This window comes from Rhinopithecus bieti, unplaced genomic scaffold, assembly GCF_001698545.2.
Source record: "Rhinopithecus bieti isolate Rb0 unplaced genomic scaffold, ASM169854v2 scaffold_21201, whole genome shotgun sequence".
NCBI lineage: Eukaryota > Metazoa > Chordata > Mammalia > Primates > Cercopithecidae > Rhinopithecus > Rhinopithecus bieti.
The window spans coordinates 28,235-50,485 of NW_016810610.1; the positions used below are offsets into that span (position 1 = coordinate 28,235).

Genomic DNA, 22,251 nt, shown 5'->3' on the forward strand with positions numbered 1-22,251 from the left:
CATATGGGCATGAAAATACGTTGAAAAATATATCTAAAATAATTGTCATAAAAGTAAAATAAAACATACACAATTTTATATTAAATACATGACAGTTTACAGAGACATACAAATTGTAATGTGAATGAAAACATCTCATACTCTGAGTGCATATTAGAGTCACACGGGAAACATTTAAAAAGAACAATTACCCAAGAATCACCCTAGAACCACAACCCAGATAATGATTTAATTGTTTTAGAAAGTGGCCCAGACATCCATATTTTTAAAAGCCTTTCAGCTGGTTCTAATATGCAGCTAGTGTTTAAAAAAAAAAAATTATCTAACCAAAGTCAGGCTCCACTCCCTCAAATACCTTACATTTTCACAGTCAATGACGTATTTCTGTGGGTGCTATGTAGGCAAACTCCATTTAGAGACGGTAGATTAAAAATTTAAAACACAAGTTCCAATCTAGAGATAATGAAGGATTTCTACTAAATTCTACTTTAAAAGGAAATTATATTTAAAAGTCAAATATTATTTACAAAGCAGGAGAAAGAAGTAGCAGAATAGAGAGGAAGATGGAGGAAAGCAGGGTTTAGTAAACAAGAATGTGATGATTATGGCTAGCATTTATAATGCTCTTTTTTATGTGCTTCAATTCCTAAGGCCTATATTACATATAATCTCATTTGATCTTTACAACAACTTAGCGAATTATCATCATCTGCATTTTACGTATGGGAAAAATAAGACAGTGAGAGGTTAATGAAACAAGGTTATACATTTGAACAGTGACAGAGTTGGGATTTCAGCCCAGAATTGGTTCCAAACCCATACTCTCCTAAATACTATTCCATACTATCACCCTGTGCAATAAAAATCTTACCTCATGTAAGTTAAACACATTTAACTTTTAATTATTATTTCTAAAGTCAAAACAATAAACTACTACTTATTTAAAAAACTATCAGCAATGATTATTTTTGAATAGTGAGATAGTAGTTTTTTTCTTTTATCTGTATTTGATAAATTACAGTAAGAAACATGCCTTCATTTTGAAATAAGAAAAGGAATATTTTGAAGCAAGCATATTACAGAATTTTACAGTTCACAGTTTCTAATACATATTACTTTAGAAAACATATCAAAACTGAATAAAAACTTTTCTGTAGTAATATATATTCTCCACAACAGGTGCTGCTTTCTTAATTATCTTTTCCTTAGTAAAATACACTAAAATTTGCTAAAAGAAACTTACCTGTGCACTGTCCTCCATTGGTTGGATCTCCATAATAACCTGGCATACAATCTTGACACTGCTTTCCTGTGGTGAGATTTTTACACTGTTCGCACACATTATTATTGATGCAAGTGCTATGTCCATTACACTGGCAAGCTAAAGGAAACAGTAAAAAGTATTACAAATATCTAACATAATATCAAGTATAATAGTTATCAAAACAAAGAATGTATCTTAAAAGCTGGATTGTAAAATGTCCAAAAGCATCTTCCAAGTTTTGCTTAAAAATTAATAACACATATAGCTCAGAGTTTTATGCAAGATAATGTGTACCATAAATCATGTGTTGAAATTTTACCTTAACCTCTTTACAATGCTGTGGTTAAAGATGAACTGGAACATAAAAGTTATAGCTAAAGAGGGAATAATCTTTAGCATAAATCTTAAAAATTCATAAGAATGGCATGTCTGATAAATTATATCAACACAAGGCTAAATACTATAACTTTGATAAAGAATGCTAAAATTCATCTTTTATATTAACATGTAATAATAAAGAATCAATCAATATAGAAAATTGTGTGGCAACAGATTCTTACTAGAATAAAGTAAACTAATAGTAAAATTATAAAAAACAGTACTTTTGAGCCAGGCACAGTGGCTCACGCCTGTAATCCCAGCACTTTGGGAGGCCAAGGAGGACAGATCACTTGAGGTCAGGAGTTCGAGACCAGCATGGCCAACTTGGTGAAATTCCATCTCTACTAAAAATACAAAAAAATTGGCCAGGCATGGTGGTGCATGCCTGTAATCTTAGCTACTCGGGAGGCTGAGGCAGGAGAATCGCTTGAACCTGGGAGATGAAGGTTCCAGTGAGCCGAGATTGTGCCACTACACTCCAGCCTGGGCAACAGAGCAAGACTCCTTCTTAAAAAAAAAAAAAAAAAAAAGTACTTTTGAATTAATTTGCATAAATGTGTATCTTCTTTAGGTAAGAAAAACTTCAAGCCTTAACTGAAAGTTATTTAAGTTTGAACTACACAGAATGAAATATAAAGTATGAGATTGTTTCTATATCTGTATAACTGAGACTTCTATGTTTCGATTTTAATATTACAGCAGACTACAAAAATTTCAGAATAAAGTTCATATATGAAAGCTCCTGCTTTTTGTGTCTATTTTGGACATAATATTAACTTAGTCTGGTAACTGCTTGGCCAAAAATCATCTTGTCAACCTCATGATTATTTTTACTTATTACAACTATGATAGCAACTAGCATGTAATAGAGCTCTCTCTCCATGAGGAAAGCCAATATTCTGCTGATGCCAATTGTTTGTAGTTGGTATCTGTTCTGATTGGTAAGTGCACATAAGCATCAATTTTTAAACATTGTAAACACCATGCCTTGGCCAGAAAGAGGACCAAATGGTACGCATGAATTTTATTATTTAATCTTCAAAACAATGCTATGTGGAAGTTGCTGTGTTTAGGACTGATTCTAAGATGGGGAAATCTGGGTTAAGCAACTACACAAAGTGACACAGCTAATCAATGACAGAAACAAATACATACATGGAACTCTGAATTAAAAAAAAAAAACAGATATTAACTAGCATGTAAAACGGCCTCTTACATTCAGAAAATCTGAAAGTGAGAGGAATTCCCAAGAGGCTAGCATAGGATCATCAAAATGAATTAGCATGTGAAGAAACAGACATACGAAAGAGTAAAACCAAATACTTTACACAAATTCTTAGAGGTGCAACTCTATTGCAATGCCTTATAGAAAGAATATGCAGTTATGAAAAAAATGCTCATCATCCTCTTTATGAAACTGAGAAAAATTATAATATGTTTTTAAACTTCATATTACATTATGAAACAACTATGAGAAAATTTAATAACAAGGAGTAATGTTCACGACAAATCAAGAGAAACAATTAATACATAGCATTATATTTACAAAGATCACAATGTTAAACTCAAGGAAGCAGAGCAAACAGCAAAATAGGTTTCTCCAACAATCATACCCATGAAGAAACATCAATTTGAACAACCACCCACACATACAATTGCTTTCACAAGGGCTAAAAAAAAAACCCGGAATGCATAAGTAAGGCTGTGAAGCCTCTCTGGACTACAGACTAGTAAAAGTATGGTTGATGGTAAGAGAATCAGTTTTCTGTGACCACAACACCCCATCCCCAATCCCTTAGAGTACTATACGCAGAAAGGCCTCCAGGACTCAGGGATTCTACACTCAAAAGAAGAAGCTGGAGGTAGGCATTATGCTTCTCTACCATCCTGAACCCTTCCATGGGAGATTTGCTTCTGCATCATCCCATAAAGAGCACCAAAAGTACAATGGGGTTGAACCACCTGAGGCCACCTATGGAAAAAAAAGGGAGTAGGGCTAGTAACAGGCAGCACAGAGAACTTGGTAGTGGCTTACCATCCCTGGCAGAGAGGATGCCACACCACAGAGGATGTTTGTGAGTGCCACAATGTCAGATGGATGGTCTACAATCCTTCATATGTGAGGGTCTGACCCTGATCTCTTACATGGCCTGGGCACCCAATGTGGATCTCCCATGATCACAATGAGTTTGGACCCTGCATTAGACAATCATGTCAAAGCTGGGCTCAGGGCACCTTCCAGTACTAAAATGAAATACAAGAGTCAGTCTGCTCAGAATATAACAACAAGCCCACCAAAATAGAACCGTCACAAACAAATTCAGACTGCAGTGACTGGAAAAAAATACCTAATTCATCAAAACACATACAGAGACACATGTAAAGAAGAAGAAAGATTAGCTTGGAAAAGATGGCCTCATGAAATGCCCAAAACAAGGTGCCAATTACTAATCCTAAACATATATACATAAATCATGGGCAATCAAAGAATTAAAATATAGCTGCTTTAAGAAAAATCAGCAATGTCAATACAACACAGTGGAACAAATGAAGAATTTGTTAAAGAAATTCCACAAATTGAAATAATTTTAAAAATCAAACAGTAATCCAGGAGCTAAAAAGAATAATAAACGAAATGAAAAATGAAGACTTGGCACAGTGGCTCACGCCTATAATCCCAGCACTCTGGGAGGCCAAGGCAGGCGGATCACAATACTGGCTAACATGGTGATTGAGACCATCCTGGCTAACATGGTGAAACCCCGTTTCTACTAAAAATACAAAAAATTAACCAGGCATGGTGGTGGGCACCTGTAGTCCCAGCTAATTGGGAGGCTGAGGAAGGAGAATGGCGTGAACCCAGGAGGCGGAGGTTGCAGTGAGCCGAGATCACACCACTGCACTCTAGCCTGGGTGACAAGCAAGACTCCCTCTCAAAAAAACAAAAAAAGAAAGAAAGAAAAGAAAAAGAAAGGAAGGAAGGAAGGAAGGAATAAAGTGCATCAATAGCAGAATGACAAAGCGGAAGAATCACTGATTTCAAAAACGAGCTCTTAGAAAATACACATTCAGAGAAGAAAAAAGATAAGCAATGAGAAAAACACAGAGGTTCTATGAAACAGTGTCAAAAGAGCAAATCTGTGTATCACTCGTGTTCAAAAGAGAATAAAAAATGAAAATGGCGAAGAAAGCTTATTTAGAAAAATAATAACAGAAAATGTCCCAACCTGAAGATACAAATATTCAAGTACAGAAAGGTGAAAGGTAACAAAACAGATTAATCCAAATAAGATAACCCTAAGACATATATAACCACTCTCTCAAAAGTCAAAGACAGAGAACACTGAAAGCAGCATGAGAAAAAAAAAGCAAATAACACATAAAAGAATTCCATTATGCCTGACAGGAGAGTTACCAGGGGAAACCCCACAGGCCAAGAGAGAGTGGAATGACATATTCAAAGACAACAAAACTGCCTGCCAAGAATACTGTATAGAGCAAATTTATTCATTAGAAATAAAGACATTCCCAGATAAACAAAAGGTGAAGAAACCCTTTGCAACTAGAACTACATTACAAAAAATACTGAAAGGAGTTGTTCAAACTAGAACAAAAAAATAATAATCTTAATGTGTAACAAAAAAAATTCAAAACTATAAAACTGACAGGTAAAAATAAGTATCTAAACAAATTCAGAATACTCTAACATGGTAATCATGGGTCAAGAAATACTTATATCCTATTAGGAAGGTTAAAAAACGAAGCAAATAAAAATAATAACAACTAAAATGATTTGGTTAAGGGATAAGCAATATAAGATATAAATTATGACATCAAAAAATGCAAAATGTAGAAGAGTAATGAAGTTAAAGAATAGAGTGGGTTTTCCTTTTTTTCAGACCAAAATTAACTTGTCAATTCAAAATAGCCTTTTAAAATGATAAGTTTTTTTTGTTAGGCTCAAGGTAAGCAGAAACCAAAAGGCTATAATATATACACTAAAATAAAAGCAAGAAATCATATCATATTGATAGAGAAAATCACTCAACACAAAGGGAGGCAGTAAGAGAAGAAGAAAGAAAGAAATGTTCTACAAAACAACTAGAAAACAAGTAACAATACGGTAGTACAAAATCCTTACCTACCAATAATTACCTTGAATGGAAAGTGCTTAAATTCTCCAAATGAAAGACAAACAGTGGGTCAATGAATAAAGAAACAAGACCCAACTACATACTGCCAACAAAAAATTCAATTCACCTTTAAGAATATGCATAGACTTAAAGTAATGAGATGCAAAAACATATTGCACGCAAATGGAAAAAAGTAAGTAGGATTAGCTATACTTCTATTAGACAAAATAGACTTCAAGTCAAAACTATAAAAGAGATAAACGAGGTCAATATTTACTGATAAAGCGATCAATACAAGAGGATAGAACAATTGAGAATTTATATGTAACCCACATTGGAGTAACTTAATATAGAAAGCAAATATTAATAGATCAAAAGGGAGGTATAGAAAGCAAAATAATAGTAGTAGGGGAATGTTAACACCCAACTTTCAGCAATGGACAGATCATCGAGACAGAAAATAAATGAGGAAACACTGGACATAAACTGAATTTAAGACAAAAATGACTTCACATATGCAAAATATTCCATCCAAAAGCTGCAGAATTCACATTCTTCTCAAATGCATATGGAACATTCTTCAGGATAGCTAATATTTCAGGGAAAAAAGTCTTAACGAATTAAATATATCAAAATCATATGATATATCTTTTCTGACCATAATGAAATACAACTAGAAGAAAAGAGAAGGAACTTCAAACACTGTACACATAGATAGAAATTAAAGAACATGCTCCTAAACAGCCATGGGTAAATTATAAAATTGACAGTGAAAAAAACAAATGCTGGCATGTATGTGGAGAAAGGGGAACTCTAAACATTTTTTATGGGAATGTAAATTGCTACATCAAAAATAGTTGGAGGTTTCTCAAAAAAAAAAAAATAATAATACTATATGATCCAGCAATCCCACTATCAGGTGTACATCCAAAAGAAATAAAATCAGTATGTTGAAGAGACATCAGCACTCCAATGTATTAATATATTGCAGCACTACACACAATAGCCAAAATATAGAATCAACCTAAATACCAAACATGGATGAATGGATAAAGAAAGTGTGAATAAATAAACACCCACCCACCCACACACACACATATACACACATGATGAAATATGTTTCAGCCATGAAAAAGGTCCATAAAAAAATAAAATCCCATCATTTGGGACAACATGGATGAGTGTAGATGACATTTTCTTAAGCGAAATAAGCCAGGCACAGAAAGACAAACACCACATGATCTCAGTCATATGTGGTATCTTTTAAAAAAAGATCTCATAGACATTAAGAGTATAATGATGATTACAAGAAACTGGAGAGAATAGGAGGAGGGGGAGATATGGAGAGGTTGTTTAATGCATACAATGTTACAGATAGGAGGAATACCTACTATGCAACAGAATACAAGAACAGTAGCAAGGTGATTATAGCTAACAATAATGCATTTCAAATAGCTAGAAGAGAGGATTCTGAATGTTCTCACAACAAAGACATTATAAATGTTTAAGGTAATAGATATGTTAATTACCATGATTCGACCATTATACAACATATACCTGTATTAAAACATCACATTGAAAAAACATGTGCATATTTTGTTTCAGTTTAACATAATGATGACAATTTTGTGATGAAATGTATAAATACGCTTATGGAAAAGCTGATGGGTATCTTAATACAGTAAGATTTTTCTGTATTACCAATTGTCTATAATAAATTATTATTATTTACACAATAATGCTATTAAAAACTTTAATTTTATAACATTATCCTTAAAAGCTTAAGGTATTGTTTCACAGAAAATTTACTCTGTGACACCACTAATCAATTCGCTCAGGTAAAAACCAAATGTATTCAGTGTCCACTACATGTAAAGACTTAACAGAAGATTTAAAGTAAGAAATGGGTTGCTGTAACAACTTCATGAAATTTCTGGCCATTTGGAAGAATCATTTAAAAAAAAGTTTTCACATCTGAATGAGACAGCTAAATTTAGCACTCATATCTAACATCTCCCTCACAGATTAACAGTAAAATAAAAAGTAAATGTACCAGCAATGATAGGCATTAGGGTGACTTACATGAACAAACCTAGAAGGTATTAATCTACAATACCTCTTGATGATAAAAGAGGTTCCCTGGCAAAATGCCACTCAACCCTCCTTTCCTGAATAAGAAAAATTCTGAAAACAAAGGTTACTCATAGGACAGTCAAGAAGCCTATCACTGGTATTCTTTCATCCATCTGGTGGAAAGTGTAAACCAAGGAAGCCTGACATGGTCTATATATGATGCAGAAAGCCAGTATACTTTAGACCTAACTGCAGAAAAAATATCTGGTGAAGAAAGTCTGATAATTGTCACACCTTATAACTAGTATGGTAGCAATGGCAAAGGAGAAAGTATATTATAGGAAAGGGACCCAGGCATAATGGCTGTATCAAATACCAACAAGAAAATGATATATTAGTAAGCCTATGATTATGTTCTATTCCCCACTACCAAAAGAGTGTTAGATTGACAGGAAATGTAAGCTTGCACATAAGAGTCTGTTGAGGTTACATTGTTGCTTGAAAGGTTCTAGTATCATCTAATATCTCAGTAGCTATGGAATACGAATAAAACTAAAGAGAAGTCATCCATTCTATTTTCTCTAAATTTTAAAACCACTCCAGATGGCTCCTCATTTATGGACACACAAACAGGAAAAAATCAAAATAAAATATAATGACAACTCAGCATTTGATATGCAAATAAGTACATAGTTTTGAAAAATGGTTGCTCTGCAACAGATGTGCAACATTTAAAAATATCTTTGTGACAATCTTAATAAATTTTAAAATATACACAAAATTTAAGACAAAATTTACCCAAAGCATTTTTTCAATACATACACCACTTTAAAAGAAATAGGTATTATCAGATGCTAGAAATGAAGAAGAGATTCAAAGCAAGAATAGTAAAGCTAAGTTTGAGCTAGCGACCAAATTGTACTATACATGGAATAGACTAATAAGAACTAGGAGGCAAGGGTTCCAAAATCCAGCAGACCAAGAAGATATAATTCTTGGCATCCTAAAGGAAGCAAGCTAAACTGAACCATGTTCATAAAGTGATCCTATCAACTGGAGATACTATTTATGAAAAAGGTATTAAAACATTTCACAAGCTCTGCAAAAAGAGGAAAAGAATTTTAAGTCGCCTGGGATGTGCGTATGAAAGAAAAACACCACTTGTGAGAACTTAAAGGCTATGTCAGGCTTATATGGTAATTTTAAATTCACATTATACATTTGGTGAACAAACTACCAAGTAAAACATTAATATAAACCTGCTCTGCAAACAAAAAAATACCCCACAGATATTGTAAAAGCAGATGTAAATGGCCCTTGTAGATACATCCACAAACCAGGTTATACAAATATACTACAAGAAAGGAATTGGTAAAACTTTTTTTACATAAAGGACTAGACAGTGTTTTATGCTTTGTAGGCCACCCTCTGTCATAACTATTCCTTTCTGCAACTGTAGTGCAAAAGCAAACAAACATAACACACAAATAACTGAGTAAAGTTGTATTTTGATAAAAGTTTCTTTACATAAATCTGCAGTAGACCAGATTTGGCCTACCAACCTTGGTTTGCCAAACCCTGACAAGGAAGAGAAAAAACAATTCTAAATTAAATCTCAAAATAAAAAATTCAAAACACCATAAAACCAGGAGATTAAAAAAAGAGAGAGAGAGAGAGTTGATTAAAACAAAGAATACACATAAAAGATAAAAATAGGTCGGGCACGGTGGCTCAGGCCTGTAATCCTAGCACTTTGGTAGGCCGAGTCTGGCAGATCACGAGGTCAGGAAATTGAGACCATCCTGGCTAACACAGTGAAACCCCATCTCTACTAAAAATACAAAAAATTTAGCCGGGCGTGGTGGCAGGCGCCTGTAGTCCCAGCTACTAGGGAGGTTGAGGCAGGAGAATGGCATGAACCCGGAAGGCGGAGCTTGCAGTGAGCCGAGATCGCGCCACTGCACTCCAGTCTGGGCGACAGAGCAAGACTCTGTCTCAAAAACAACAACAACAAAAAAAAGATAAAAATATTCAAAAATAATTAAAGATATAAAAAATAAGGTGCCAGGCACAGTGGCTCACGCCTGTAATCCCAGCACTCTGGGAGGCCGAGGTGCGTGGATCATCTGAGGTCAGGAGTTGAAAATCAGCCTGGCCAACACAGCAAAACCCTGTCTCTACTAAAAATACAAAATTAGTCAGGTGTGGTGGCATGTGCCTGTAATCCCTGCTACTCAGGAGACTGAGGCAGGAGAATTGCTTGAAGCCAGGAGGCGGAGGTTGCAGTGAGCTGAGATCACGCTATTGCACTCCAGTCTGGGCAACAAGAGTGAAACTGTGTCTCAATAAATAAATAAAGAGGGAGGGAGGGAGGGAGGGAGGAAGGCAGGAAGGCAGGAAGGCAGGAAGGCAGGAAGGCAGGAAGGCAGGAAGGCAGGAAGGAAGGAAGGAAGGAAGGAAGGAAGGAAGGAAGGAAGGAGGGAAGGAAGGGAGGGAAGGAAGGAAAAAACAAATAAATAAAAATTGTGAAGAAACATACAATAACAAAAAATACACTATAAGAATTCAACAGAAGATCTGAACTGGTAGAAAAATAATCGGCAAGCTTAAAGATAGACCGACAGATTATGTAATCCAAAATACAGAGAGAACTAGGAATGGAGAAAAGTAAGCAGAGCTTGGAAAAACATATGAGACATCATTAATTTTACCATCATATGAATAATAGAAACACTGGAAAGAGAGAAGGGAGAAAGAGAAAAGAAACTAAAAAGTATTTGAAAACATAGTTTCTGAAAACTCAAATTTGATGAAAAACATTAACTTACACATGCAAGAAACCTAAAAAACTCTAAAAAGGACAAACACAAAGAGATCTAAAAAAGACCCATTATAATTAAAATGATGAAAGCAACAACAAGGACAAAATCTTGAAAGAAGAAAGAGATAAAATCATTTCTCACTTACAAAAAACCCCAGTGATATTAACAACTGATTTTAAATCAGAAATAATAGAGGCCAGTAAGCAGTACAATAATATATACTCAAAAGAACAATGCCAACCAAGAATCCTCTATCAAGCAAAGCTACATTTAAAAAATTAGAGAAATAATGACATTCCTAAATATTAAAACATTAGGAGAATTAGATGCTAGAAGGCTAGCCATACAAGAAATACTAAAGGAAGTTGTTCACAGGAAAGCAAGTGACCCAGACGGTAATTCAACTCCATGCAAAAAGAAAAACAGTAGTGGTAATTATTGTGTAATAATAAAACCAGGAAATGCATATTTATTTTCCTTTTTTCTATTACCTGATATTTTTAAATAATTATTTTTTGATATGTGTATATAATGGTATTATTTGTCCTATAACCATAAAAATGCAACATCTTTACCAATAAAAGCACAGAATAGGTGAGTCAAGAAAACCTGTGTTGGGCTAAAGATACGATACCTGACGGTTTGGAGCCACAGGAACAAATAAAGAAAATCAGAAATGGTAAAAAGGTTAATATAATAAGAGCTATAAATATATGCTTGCCCTCCTTTCATCATTTAAATTCTTTAAAAGATATAAAATTATATAAAGTAATAATTTTAATAAAGTACTGTTGGGTCCACAACATATATAGATGTAGTAGTAAAATAAGACAAAATGAAGAAAAGAATAGACCTATTTGAATAGCATTATTATATCTCACTGGTATTAATATAAATCTGAAAAATATTTTAACAAGTTAAAATGTATATGTTAAAGGTTTCTAGGTCTTTCATCTCCTTGGTTAAATTTATCCCTAAGTATTTTAATTATTTGTAGCTACTATAAATGGTATTACCTTCTTGATTTCCTTTTCTCCTAGTCATTGTTCATGTGTAAAAATGCTACTGATTTTTGTGTGTTCATTGGGCATTCTGTAACTTTACTGAATTCATCTGTCAGTACTAACAGTTTCTTGATAGAATCTTTATGCTTTTCTACATATAAGATCATGTAACCTGCAAACAGGTACAATTTGACTCCCTTCTTTCCAATTTAGATCCATTTAATTTCTTGCTTTTGCCTAACTGCTCAGTCTGAAGACTTTCATGACTATGTTAAACAAGAGTGGTGCAAGTGGGCATCCCTGTGTTGTTCCACTTCTTTAAAAAAAAGCTTTCGGCTTTCCCTCTTCGGTATTATGATAGCTATGTTCAGACAAGCAAAAACAGGGAATTCATCACCACTAGCCAAGTCCCGAAACAGACACTTCAGGAAGTGAAAGGACAATATTTGCCATTATAAAAACAAATGAAAGTATAAAACTCCCTGATGAAGCAAGGACACAAATAAGAAAAAGAAAGGACTCAAATGCTACCACTACAGAAAACTAAAAAGCCACAATGATAAACAATAAGAGAGAAAGGAGCAAAGGATATATAAAACAACCACAAATCATTAACAAAATGCCATAAATAAGCCCTCACATATCAATAGTAACTTTTAATGTAAACGAATTAAACTTTCCACTTAAAAATCACAGACTTGCTGACCCTCAAGGTCAGAGATCCCAGAAGAAGGAGCAGGCACCCATCTGTGCTGTTCTCCAGTCTCCTTGAGTGATATCTCCAGATGCAGGAGCGAAGGAGATGAATAGGGGCTGAAGTGAACCCTCAGCAAACCACAGCAGTCCTACATAAGAGGGACCTGATCATTGAAAGAAAAACAAACAGAAAGCAACAACAACAAAAAAAGGCCCCACGAAAAACCCTATCCAAAGGTAAACAGCCTCAAAGAGAACAAACTGAAACTCAAACTCAAAACCAGACAAACTCAAGAAGATGAGAAAGAATCAACAACAACAACAACAAAAATGCCAAAAACCCAAAAGGCCAAAGTGCCTATTCTCCTCCGAATGATCACAACATCTCTCCAGCAAGGGCACAGAACTGGACAGACGATGAGATGGACAAATTCACAGAAGTGGGCTTCAGAAGGCAGGTAATAAAAAACTACACTGAGCTAAGGGAAGCTAAGAACTTTGATCAAATGTTACAAGAGCTGGTAACTAGGATAACCAGTTTAGAGAGAAACATAAATGATTTGATGGAGCTGAAAAAACAGCACAAGAACTTCATGAAGCAAACACAAGTATCAATAGCCAAAGTGACAAAGCGGAAGAAAAAATATAAGAGTTTGAAAATCACCTTGCTGAAATAAGGCATGCAGACAAGACTACAGAAAAAAAGAATGAAAAGAAACAAAGCTTCCAAGAAACATGGGACCTTGTAAAGAGACCAAACCTGCAATTGATTGGAATACCTTAAGTAGACAGGGAGAATGCAAACAAGCTGGAAAACACACTTCAGAATATTATCCAGGAGAATTTCCCCAACCTAGCAAGACAGGCCAATATTCAAATTTTGGAAATACAGAGAACACCACTAAGATACTCCATGAGAAGATCAAGCAAAGACACATAATCATCAGATTCTCTAAGGGCAAAATGAAGGCAAAAATGTTAATGGCAGCCAGACAAAAAGACCAGGTCACCTACAAATGGAAGCCCAACAGACTAACAGTGGACCTCTCAGCAGAAACTCTATAAGCCAGAGGAGACTAGGGACCAATATTCAGCATTCTTAAAGAAAATAATTTTCAACCCAGAATTTCATATCCAGCCAAACTAAGCTTAATAAGAGGAGAAATGAAATATTTTCCAGACAAGCAAATGCTAAAGGATTTTGTTACCACCAGGCCTTCCTTGCAAGAGATCCTAAAAGAAGCACTAAATACAGAAAGGAAAAGCCGGTACCAGCCACTACTAAAACATACCAAGATATAAAGATCAATGACACTATGAAGAAACTGCATCAACTAGAGTGCTAAATAACCAGATGGCATCATGATGACAGGATCAAATTCACACATAACAGTATTAACCTTAAATATAAATGAGCTAAATCCCCCAATTAAAAGACACAGACTTACAAATTGGATAAAGAGTCAAGACCAATCAGTGTGCTGTATTCAGGAGACCCATCTCATAGGCAAAGACACACACAGGCTCAAAATAAAGGGATGGAGAAAAATTTACCAAGCAAATGGAAAGTAAAAAAAAAAAAAAAAAAAAAAGCGGGGTGCAATACTAGTCTCTGACAAACAGACTTTAAACCAACAAAGATCAAAAAAGAAAAAAAAAAGCATTACATAATAGTAAAGAGAACAATTCAACAAGAGAGTTAAACTATTCTAAATATATATGCACCCAATTACATAAAACAAGTTCGTAGAGACCTGCAAAGAGACTTAAGACTCCCACACAGTAATAGTGGGACACTTTAACACCTCACTGTCAGTATTAGACAGATTGAGACAAAAAATTAACAAGGATATTCATGACTTGAACTCAGCTCTGCATCAAGTAGACCTAATAGACATCTACAAAACTCTCCACCCCAAACCAACAGAATATACATTCTTCTCAGTGCCATATTCTAAAATTGATTCTAAAATTGACCACATAATTGGAAGTAAAACATCCTCAGGAAATGGAAAAGAACTGAAATCATAAACAGTCTCTCAGACAACAGGGCAATCAAATTAGAACTCAGGATTAAGAAACTTACTCAAAATCACACACTTATATGGAAATTGAACAATTTGCTCCTGAATGACTCTTGGGTAAATAATGAAATTAATGCAGAAAGCAAGAAGTTATTTGAAAACAATGAGAACAAAGAGACAAAATACCAGAATCTCTGGGACACAGCTAAAGGAGTGTTCAGAGAGAAAGTTATAGCACTAAATACCCACATGAGAAAGATGGAAAGATCTCAGATTGACACCCTAACATCACAACTAAAAAAACTAAAGAAGCAACAGCAAACAAATCCAAAAGCTAGCAGAAGACAAGAAATAATTGAGATCAGAGCAGAACTAAAAGAGATGGAGACGTGAAAAACCCTCTAAAAAAAAATCAATGAATCCAGGATGGTTTTTTTGAAAAATTAACAAAATAGAATGCTAGCTAGACTAACAAAGAAGGAAAGAAAAAAGAAACAAATAGACACAATAAAAAAATGATAAAGGGGACATGACCACTGACCCCACAGAAATACAGACTATCATCAGAGAATACTATAAACAACACCCCTATGCAAATAAACTAGAAAACCTAGAAGAGATGGATAAATTCCTGGACACATACACCCTCCCAAGACTAAACCAGGAAGATGTTGAATCCCTGAATAGACCAATAACAGTTCTGAAATTGAGGGAGTAATTAATAGCCTACCAACCAAAAAAGCCCAGGACCAGACAGATTCACAGCCAAATTCTACCAGAGGTACAAACAGGAGCTGGTACCATTCCTATTGAAACTATTCCGAACAACTGAAAGGGACAGACTCTTCTCTAACTAATTTTATGACGCCAGCATCAACCTGATACCAAAACCGGGAAGAGACACAACAAAAAAAGAAAATTCTGGCCGATTTCCCTGATGAACATCAATGTGAAAATCCTCAATAAAATACTGGTAAACCAAATCCAGCAGCACATCAAAAAACTTATCCACCAGAAGTCAACTTCATCCCTGGGATGCAAGGCTAGTTCAACATATATAAATCAATAAACATAACTCCTCACATAAACAGAACCAAAGCCAAAAAGTACGTGATTATCTCAATAGATGCAGAAAAGGCCTTTGATAAAATTCAACATCCTTTCATATTAAAACTCTCACTAAACTAGGTATTGATGGAACATAGCTCAATAATAGGAGTTTCTTATGACAATCCCACAGCCAATATCATATTAAATGGGCAAAAGCTGGAAGTATTTGCTTTGAAAACCAGTATACGACAAGAATGCTCTCTCTCACCACCCCTATCCATCATGGTACTGGAAGTTCTGGCAAGGGCTATCAGGCAAGAGAAAGAAATAAAGGGTATTCAAACAGGAAAAGAAGAAGTCAAGTTTCCTCTGTTTGCAGACCACATGATTTTATGTTTAGAAAACCCCATCATCTCAGCCCAAAACCTACTTAAATTGATAATCAACTTCAGCAAAGTCTCAGGATACAAAATCAGTTTGCAAATATCACAAGCATTCCTTTACACCAACAATACACAAGGAGACAGCCAAATCATGAATGAACTCCCATTCACAATTGTTACAAAGAGAATAAAATACCTAGGAATACAGTTAACAAGGGATATGAAGGACGTCTTCAAGGAGAACTACAAAGCACTGCTCAAGAAATAAGATAGGACATAAACAAATGGAAAACATTCTATTCTCATGGATAGGAAGAATCAACATCGTAAAATGGCCACACTGCCCAAAGTAATGCATACATTAAATGCTATTCCCATCAACCTACCATTGACATTCTTCACAGAATTAGAAAAAACTACTTTAAATTTCATATGGAATCAAAGAAGACCCCCACATAGGCAAGATGATCCTAAGCAAAAAGAACAAAGCTGGAGGCATCATGCTACCTGACTTCAAACTATACTACAAGACTACAGTAACCAAAACAGACATAGACCAATGGAACAGAACAGAGACCTCAGAAATAACACCACACATCTACAACCATCTGATCTTCAACAAACCTGACANTTACAAAGAGAATAAAATACCTAGGAATACAGTTAACAAGGGATATGAAGGACGTCTTCAAGGAGAACTACAAAGCACTGCTCAAGAAATAAGATAGGACATAAACAAATGGAAAACATTCTATTCTCATGGATAGGAAGAATCAACATCGTAAAATGGCCACACTGCCCAAAGTAATGCATACATTAAATGCTATTCCCATCAACCTACCATTGACATTCTTCACAGAATTAGAAAAAACTACTTTAAATTTCATATGGAATCAAAGAAGACCCCACATAGGCAAGATGATCCTAAGCAAAAGAACAAAGCTGGAGGCATCATGCTACCTGACTTCAAACTATACTACAAGACTACAGTAACCAAAACAGACATAGACCAATGGAACAGAACAGAGACCTCAGAAATAACACCACACATCTACAACCATCTGATCTTCAACAAACCTGACAAAAACAAGCAATGGGGAAAGGATATCCTATTCAATAAATGGTGCTGGGAAAACTGGCTTGCCATATGCAGAAAACTGAAACTGGACCCATTCCTTACAGCTTATATAAAAATTAACTCAAGATGGATTAAAGAGTTAAATGTAAAACCTAAAACCATAAAACAAAAAAACCTAGAAGAAAACCTAGACAATAACATTCAGGACATAGGCGTGGGCAAAGACTTCATAACGAAAATCCCAAAAGCAGCTACAACAAAAGTCAAAATTGACAAATAATATCAAATTAAACTAAAGAGCTTCTGCACAGCAAAAGAAACTATCATCAGCATGAACAGGTAACCTACAGAATAGGAGAAAAATTTTGCAATCTACTCATCTGACATAGGTCTAATATCGATAATTTACAAGGAACTTAAAGTTACAAGAAAAGAAATGAACAACTCCATAAAAAACTGGCAAAGGATATGAACAGCCACTTCTCAAAAGAAGACATTTACACAGCCAACAAACATATGAAATAAAGCTCGACATCACTGATCATTAGAGAAATGCAAATCAAAACCACAATGAGATTATTAAAAAGTCAAGAAACAACAGATGCTGGCGAGACTGTGGAGAAATAGGCTCGTTTTTATACTGTGATTCCTCAAGGATCTAGAACCAGAAATACCATTTGATCAAGCAGTCTCATTACTGGGTATATACATAAAGAAATATAAATCATTCTACTATAAAGACACATGCACAGGTATGTTTATTATAGAACTACTTGCAATAGCAAAGTCATGGAACCAACCAAAACACCCATTAATGATAGACTAGATATAGAAAATGTGGTTCACATACACCATGGAATACTGCATAGCCATAAAGTAATGAGATCATGTCCTTTGCAGGGACATGGATGGAGCTGGAAGTCATCATCCTCAGCCAACTAACACAGGAACAGAAAACGAAACACTGCATGTTCTCACTCCTAAGTGGGAGTTGAACAATGAGAACACATGGACACAGGGAGGGGAACAACATGACCAGGGCCTGTTGCGGGGTTGTGGGTGAGGGGAGGGAACTCAGAGGATGGCTCAATAGGAGCAGCAAACCACCATGTCGCACATATACCTATGGAACCTGCATGTTCTGCACATGTACCCCAGAACTTACACTAAATAACAAAATATTTAAAAAGAAATGAAAGCTAATCATGATATTCCACGAATTCATTTAGCCTAGCTAATGATTCTAAACAGAATACCAGTTGCATAACTGAGATAGATATAGTCTATGGAAAAATTTTTCATCTTTGACATTTTAGTCTCATTTTCATTGTTCTTTTTTTTCTAAAGCTAAATTTCCTTTATTATAAGAACGGAAAACTCCTTCTAGGATCCCTTAAGCAGAAACTGAAATTGTTTCCATCACATTATTATTACCTGGACACTGGATAAAGGACCACTCATAGCTCTTTTCTTTGGGGCAAAGATTGGTGTCAAGAACCATCTCATTGTGGTGCATTCCAATAAGCTTCATTGGTCCCCGTGAAGAACCTTCAATGCAATGTCCTCTTCCTGTATTACTAGGATCATTGCACCAGCCACATCCAGGCTGTTCCAAACACTGTCCACAGGTTCTCAATCCAGAACAATTTTGAGCTGCGTGACAGGAACATTGACAAATATGTTAACCTGACTATACATTCAAACAGAATTACAGGCTAATAAAAAAAAATAAATATGATCATGATAAAAACAATGAAAGGTCATCTATAGTTAATGTAAACATTTTTGCAATAATACTTACAAGACAGCAATTACTAAAAGCAAATACATCACAAACAAAGAGGTGATAAACAGGCCGCCATAGGAGTGAAAAAAGGTGTGGTTAACCATGACATGGAGAAAAATAAAATCAGTATTGAAGACTCCTGAAAATTTTGGCAGTACCAGAACTTCTGGGGAGCTCATCTAGGGCCCTACAGACCACCTTTATTATTGTCTGTGATATAAAGCCATGTTAGCCATTCTTATTTTGCCTTGTAAGAACCTTCAACAAAAGAACTCTCTGTATTCTGCCTGTGGACATCCAGTGTAAGTGATGTCTGCCCACTTCCTGAGATTGCTGGGCTATACTTGGACTACCTGTTTTGGATAATGCTCCTCACAAGGGTCCAAGATACTAGTATTTGGCTACTATGTGATGAATAAACTTAATCTCATCCAAAAAGTCAAGCTGGGTGGGAACAGGAAAACCTAGTACTCTCCTTCAGCCAGGCAACCAGAGCACACATTCTAATTATCAGGGCTATAAAACACTCCATAACTCATTTGCTGATACTCAACCTTTGTTGTTGTTGGTTTTTTTGTTTTTTTGTTTTTTGATTCAGGTATAACCTATGAGACTCAGCAAAGCCTATGAATATGGTAATGTTTGCCAAAGATAAGCAGACATTATAGTCAAAACATCACAGTCATAGCCATTGCTATGAAATGTTTTAAACTTTGACTTAACAACCAAAGCATCTTACATTAAGCTGAGAGACTTTTTTTACTATTATTTAGCTAGGAATAGTATATTTTGTCTTGGGGATTATTTATAAACAGAAGATAGTGACAGACATACAAGGCATAAGAATGATGTCTTCTGGTCACATGAAAGAAAAAACAACAGAAGAAAAAAATAGAAAAAAATGGTAGATTTCTGGCAGACTCAATTTCATTGTATGTTAATGGCTTAGCTGCCACTCAGTGTTTAATTCTACTGGAAACAAAAACGTTCCTAAGAAAACTACGAACAACAATGGCACAAATTTCTCAGTGAACATCAGGAACTTGATATCGTTGACTGTGCACAGATAATAGAATACTGGATTTAAAAATTTACCAATTATAACATTATTTGTAGTTGTCAATCCTTTGAGGGGTAAGGATCTCATAGGAAGGTAGAAAGTAAGTACCATCTCCTGTATTTTCTTAATAAGAAATAAAAAAGGAAGAATACCCTTTGAGTCATTAAATACAAGTGGCTAATGTTAAATTTGTAGATAAATAATTCATTGACACAGAGTCTTCCTTTAAAATCTCACATTTTTTCAACAGTACACACTGTTAAATGACACAATTTTTTAAATGCTTAGATAACTGAACATTTACTATTTACCATATCCCTCCTTAGTTTTGTTGGCTTAAAATACTTATCATATATCTATGATTAGTTAGCCCACAGTATTGCTAACTAGTTTATTATAATTGTTTTCAAAACTATATTGGGTTACTATGCTATCAACAGGACACAAGGGAAAATATCTCATTAGTAATATTGGCTTGGCATTCCAGTTATTTACTATCATGTAATGATTTGTATCATATATCATGTGAGGAGAAAGTAAATCTTTAGTGAGACTCACCCTTAATAAATCAAATTTTCTACTATTGTTATACAGGTATTTCCTAAGAAAGTAAGTTTTATTTTAAAACTATCTTTTTTTAAGAAAGGATCACGATACCTGCTTTAGCAACAGCCAGATTTTACCTGTGGACACCACCTATTGACCTAAAGTCTGAATTGTTCAACCCAGTGAATAAAATACTGGGGATGGAGAAAATAAATAAATAAAAAAGTCACACCACTGGCAAATGAAATAAGCTTCATGATACCTCTGCCATTCCAACCCCACAGGAGACAGTGAACCTGCTTATAAATGGAACACATCACTACTACATCCAGCATCTGAGAAAGCCACCATGAAAAGGCCCTTTATAACCAAGGAACTCATACAGAGTCTTCACGACTAAAAGCACCAAGAGCCAAATTAGATTAAAATAAACTACAAACATTAAAGTCACATCCTCAAGGGGAAAAAAAGACATGAAAAAAGCACAGTTGAATCAAAAACAAATTCAAAAATAATTATAAAAGCCCACAGAAGTAAGAAGGAACCAGAAAAATAATTCTGGCAATACGAAAAACTGGGGTTTTATAATGCCGCCAAAAGATCAAACTAGCTCTTCAGCAATAGATCCAAACCAAGATGAAATCCTTGATTTGCCAGACAAAGAATTCAGAACTATTATGTTACTCAAGAAGATAAAAGAGAAAGGTGAAAACCAACATAAGAAAATTTAAAAAAACAATTCAGGATATATAAGTAAAATTTTAACAAAACATTAAAAAAAAAAACTTCTGGAAATGAAAGGCACATTTAGAAAACTGCAAAATCCAAGTGGAAAGTTTTAACAATACTTTGTCTTAGACAACTACTCTAAGACAAAGTAGAAGAAATAATTTCAAACCTCATAGACAAAGCTTTTGAATTATACCAATCAAACAAAAATAAAGAAAAAATAATTTAAAAAAGGAACAAAGTATCCAAGAAATATGAGATTAGGTAAAACAGCCAAACCTAAGAATCACTGGTGTTCCTGAGGGAAAAGAAAAAGAAAAACATTTGAAAAAATTTATTTGAAGGAATAACTTGAGAAAGACATCCCTGGCTTTCCTAGAGATTTAGACACCCAAATACAAGAAGCTCAAAGAGCTCCTGAGAGATTCATTGCGCAAATGACATTACCAATGTATATAGTCATCATTCTATCTGAAGTCAACATGAATAAAAGAATTCTAAGAGCACTAAGACAAAAGTATCTGATAATCTATAAAGAAACACCTATCAGACTAATAGTAGACTTCTCAGCAGAAACCTTACAAGCCAGAAGGGATCAAGGTTCTCTATTTACCCACCCTAAGCAGAATAACTGCCAGCCAATAATTTTGTATCCAACAAAACTAACTTTCACAAATTAAGGAGAAATAAAGTCCTTTTCAGACAAGCAAATGCTAAGGATTTTGTCACTAACAGACCAGCCCTACAAGAAAAGCTAAAAGGAGTTCTAAATCTTAAAATGAAAGGTCAATATGCACCAGAATAGAACCTCTTAAAAGTATAAAACTCACAGGGCCTATAAAGTAATAACACAATGAGGAAAACAAAGTAACTAGGTAACAATCAACATGATGACTAGAAATGTACCCCACATCTCAATATTAATGTTACATGTAAATGGTATAAATACTCCACATAAAAGACATAGATTGGTAGAATGGATGAAAAATCACAAACAAAATATCTGCTATCTTCAAGAGACATATCTAACATTTAAAGATTCTTTTATAGACTCAAGGTAAAGGGATGGAAAAAGATATTCAATCCAAATGGAAACCAAAAGCAAGCAGGAATAGCTATTCTTGTATCAGATAAAACAGACTTTAAAGGAACAACAGTAAAGAAAAACACAAAGAAGTTCATTATATAATGATAAAAGTATCAATGCAACAAGAAGATATTA

At 34.7% G+C, this 22,251-nt stretch overlaps 1 protein-coding gene across 1 annotated transcript in view; it reads right to left on the minus strand.

The window, feature by feature from the left end:
- Positions 1–1,243: 1,243 nt before the first annotated feature.
- LOC108542443 (attractin-like protein 1) overlaps positions 1,244–22,251 on the minus strand; it is a gene marked incomplete at its 3' end in the record, with an annotated part of 118,504 nt that continues 97,496 nt past the window's right edge. The window contains exons 9-10 of the mRNA XM_017892460.1: positions 18,343–18,561; positions 1,244–1,381 (exon numbers count right to left, since the gene is read on the minus strand). Of these exons, the coding sequence (XP_017747949.1) occupies positions 1,244–1,381; positions 18,343–18,561 (357 nt within the window). The remainder of the gene's footprint in view (positions 1,382–18,342; positions 18,562–22,251) is intronic.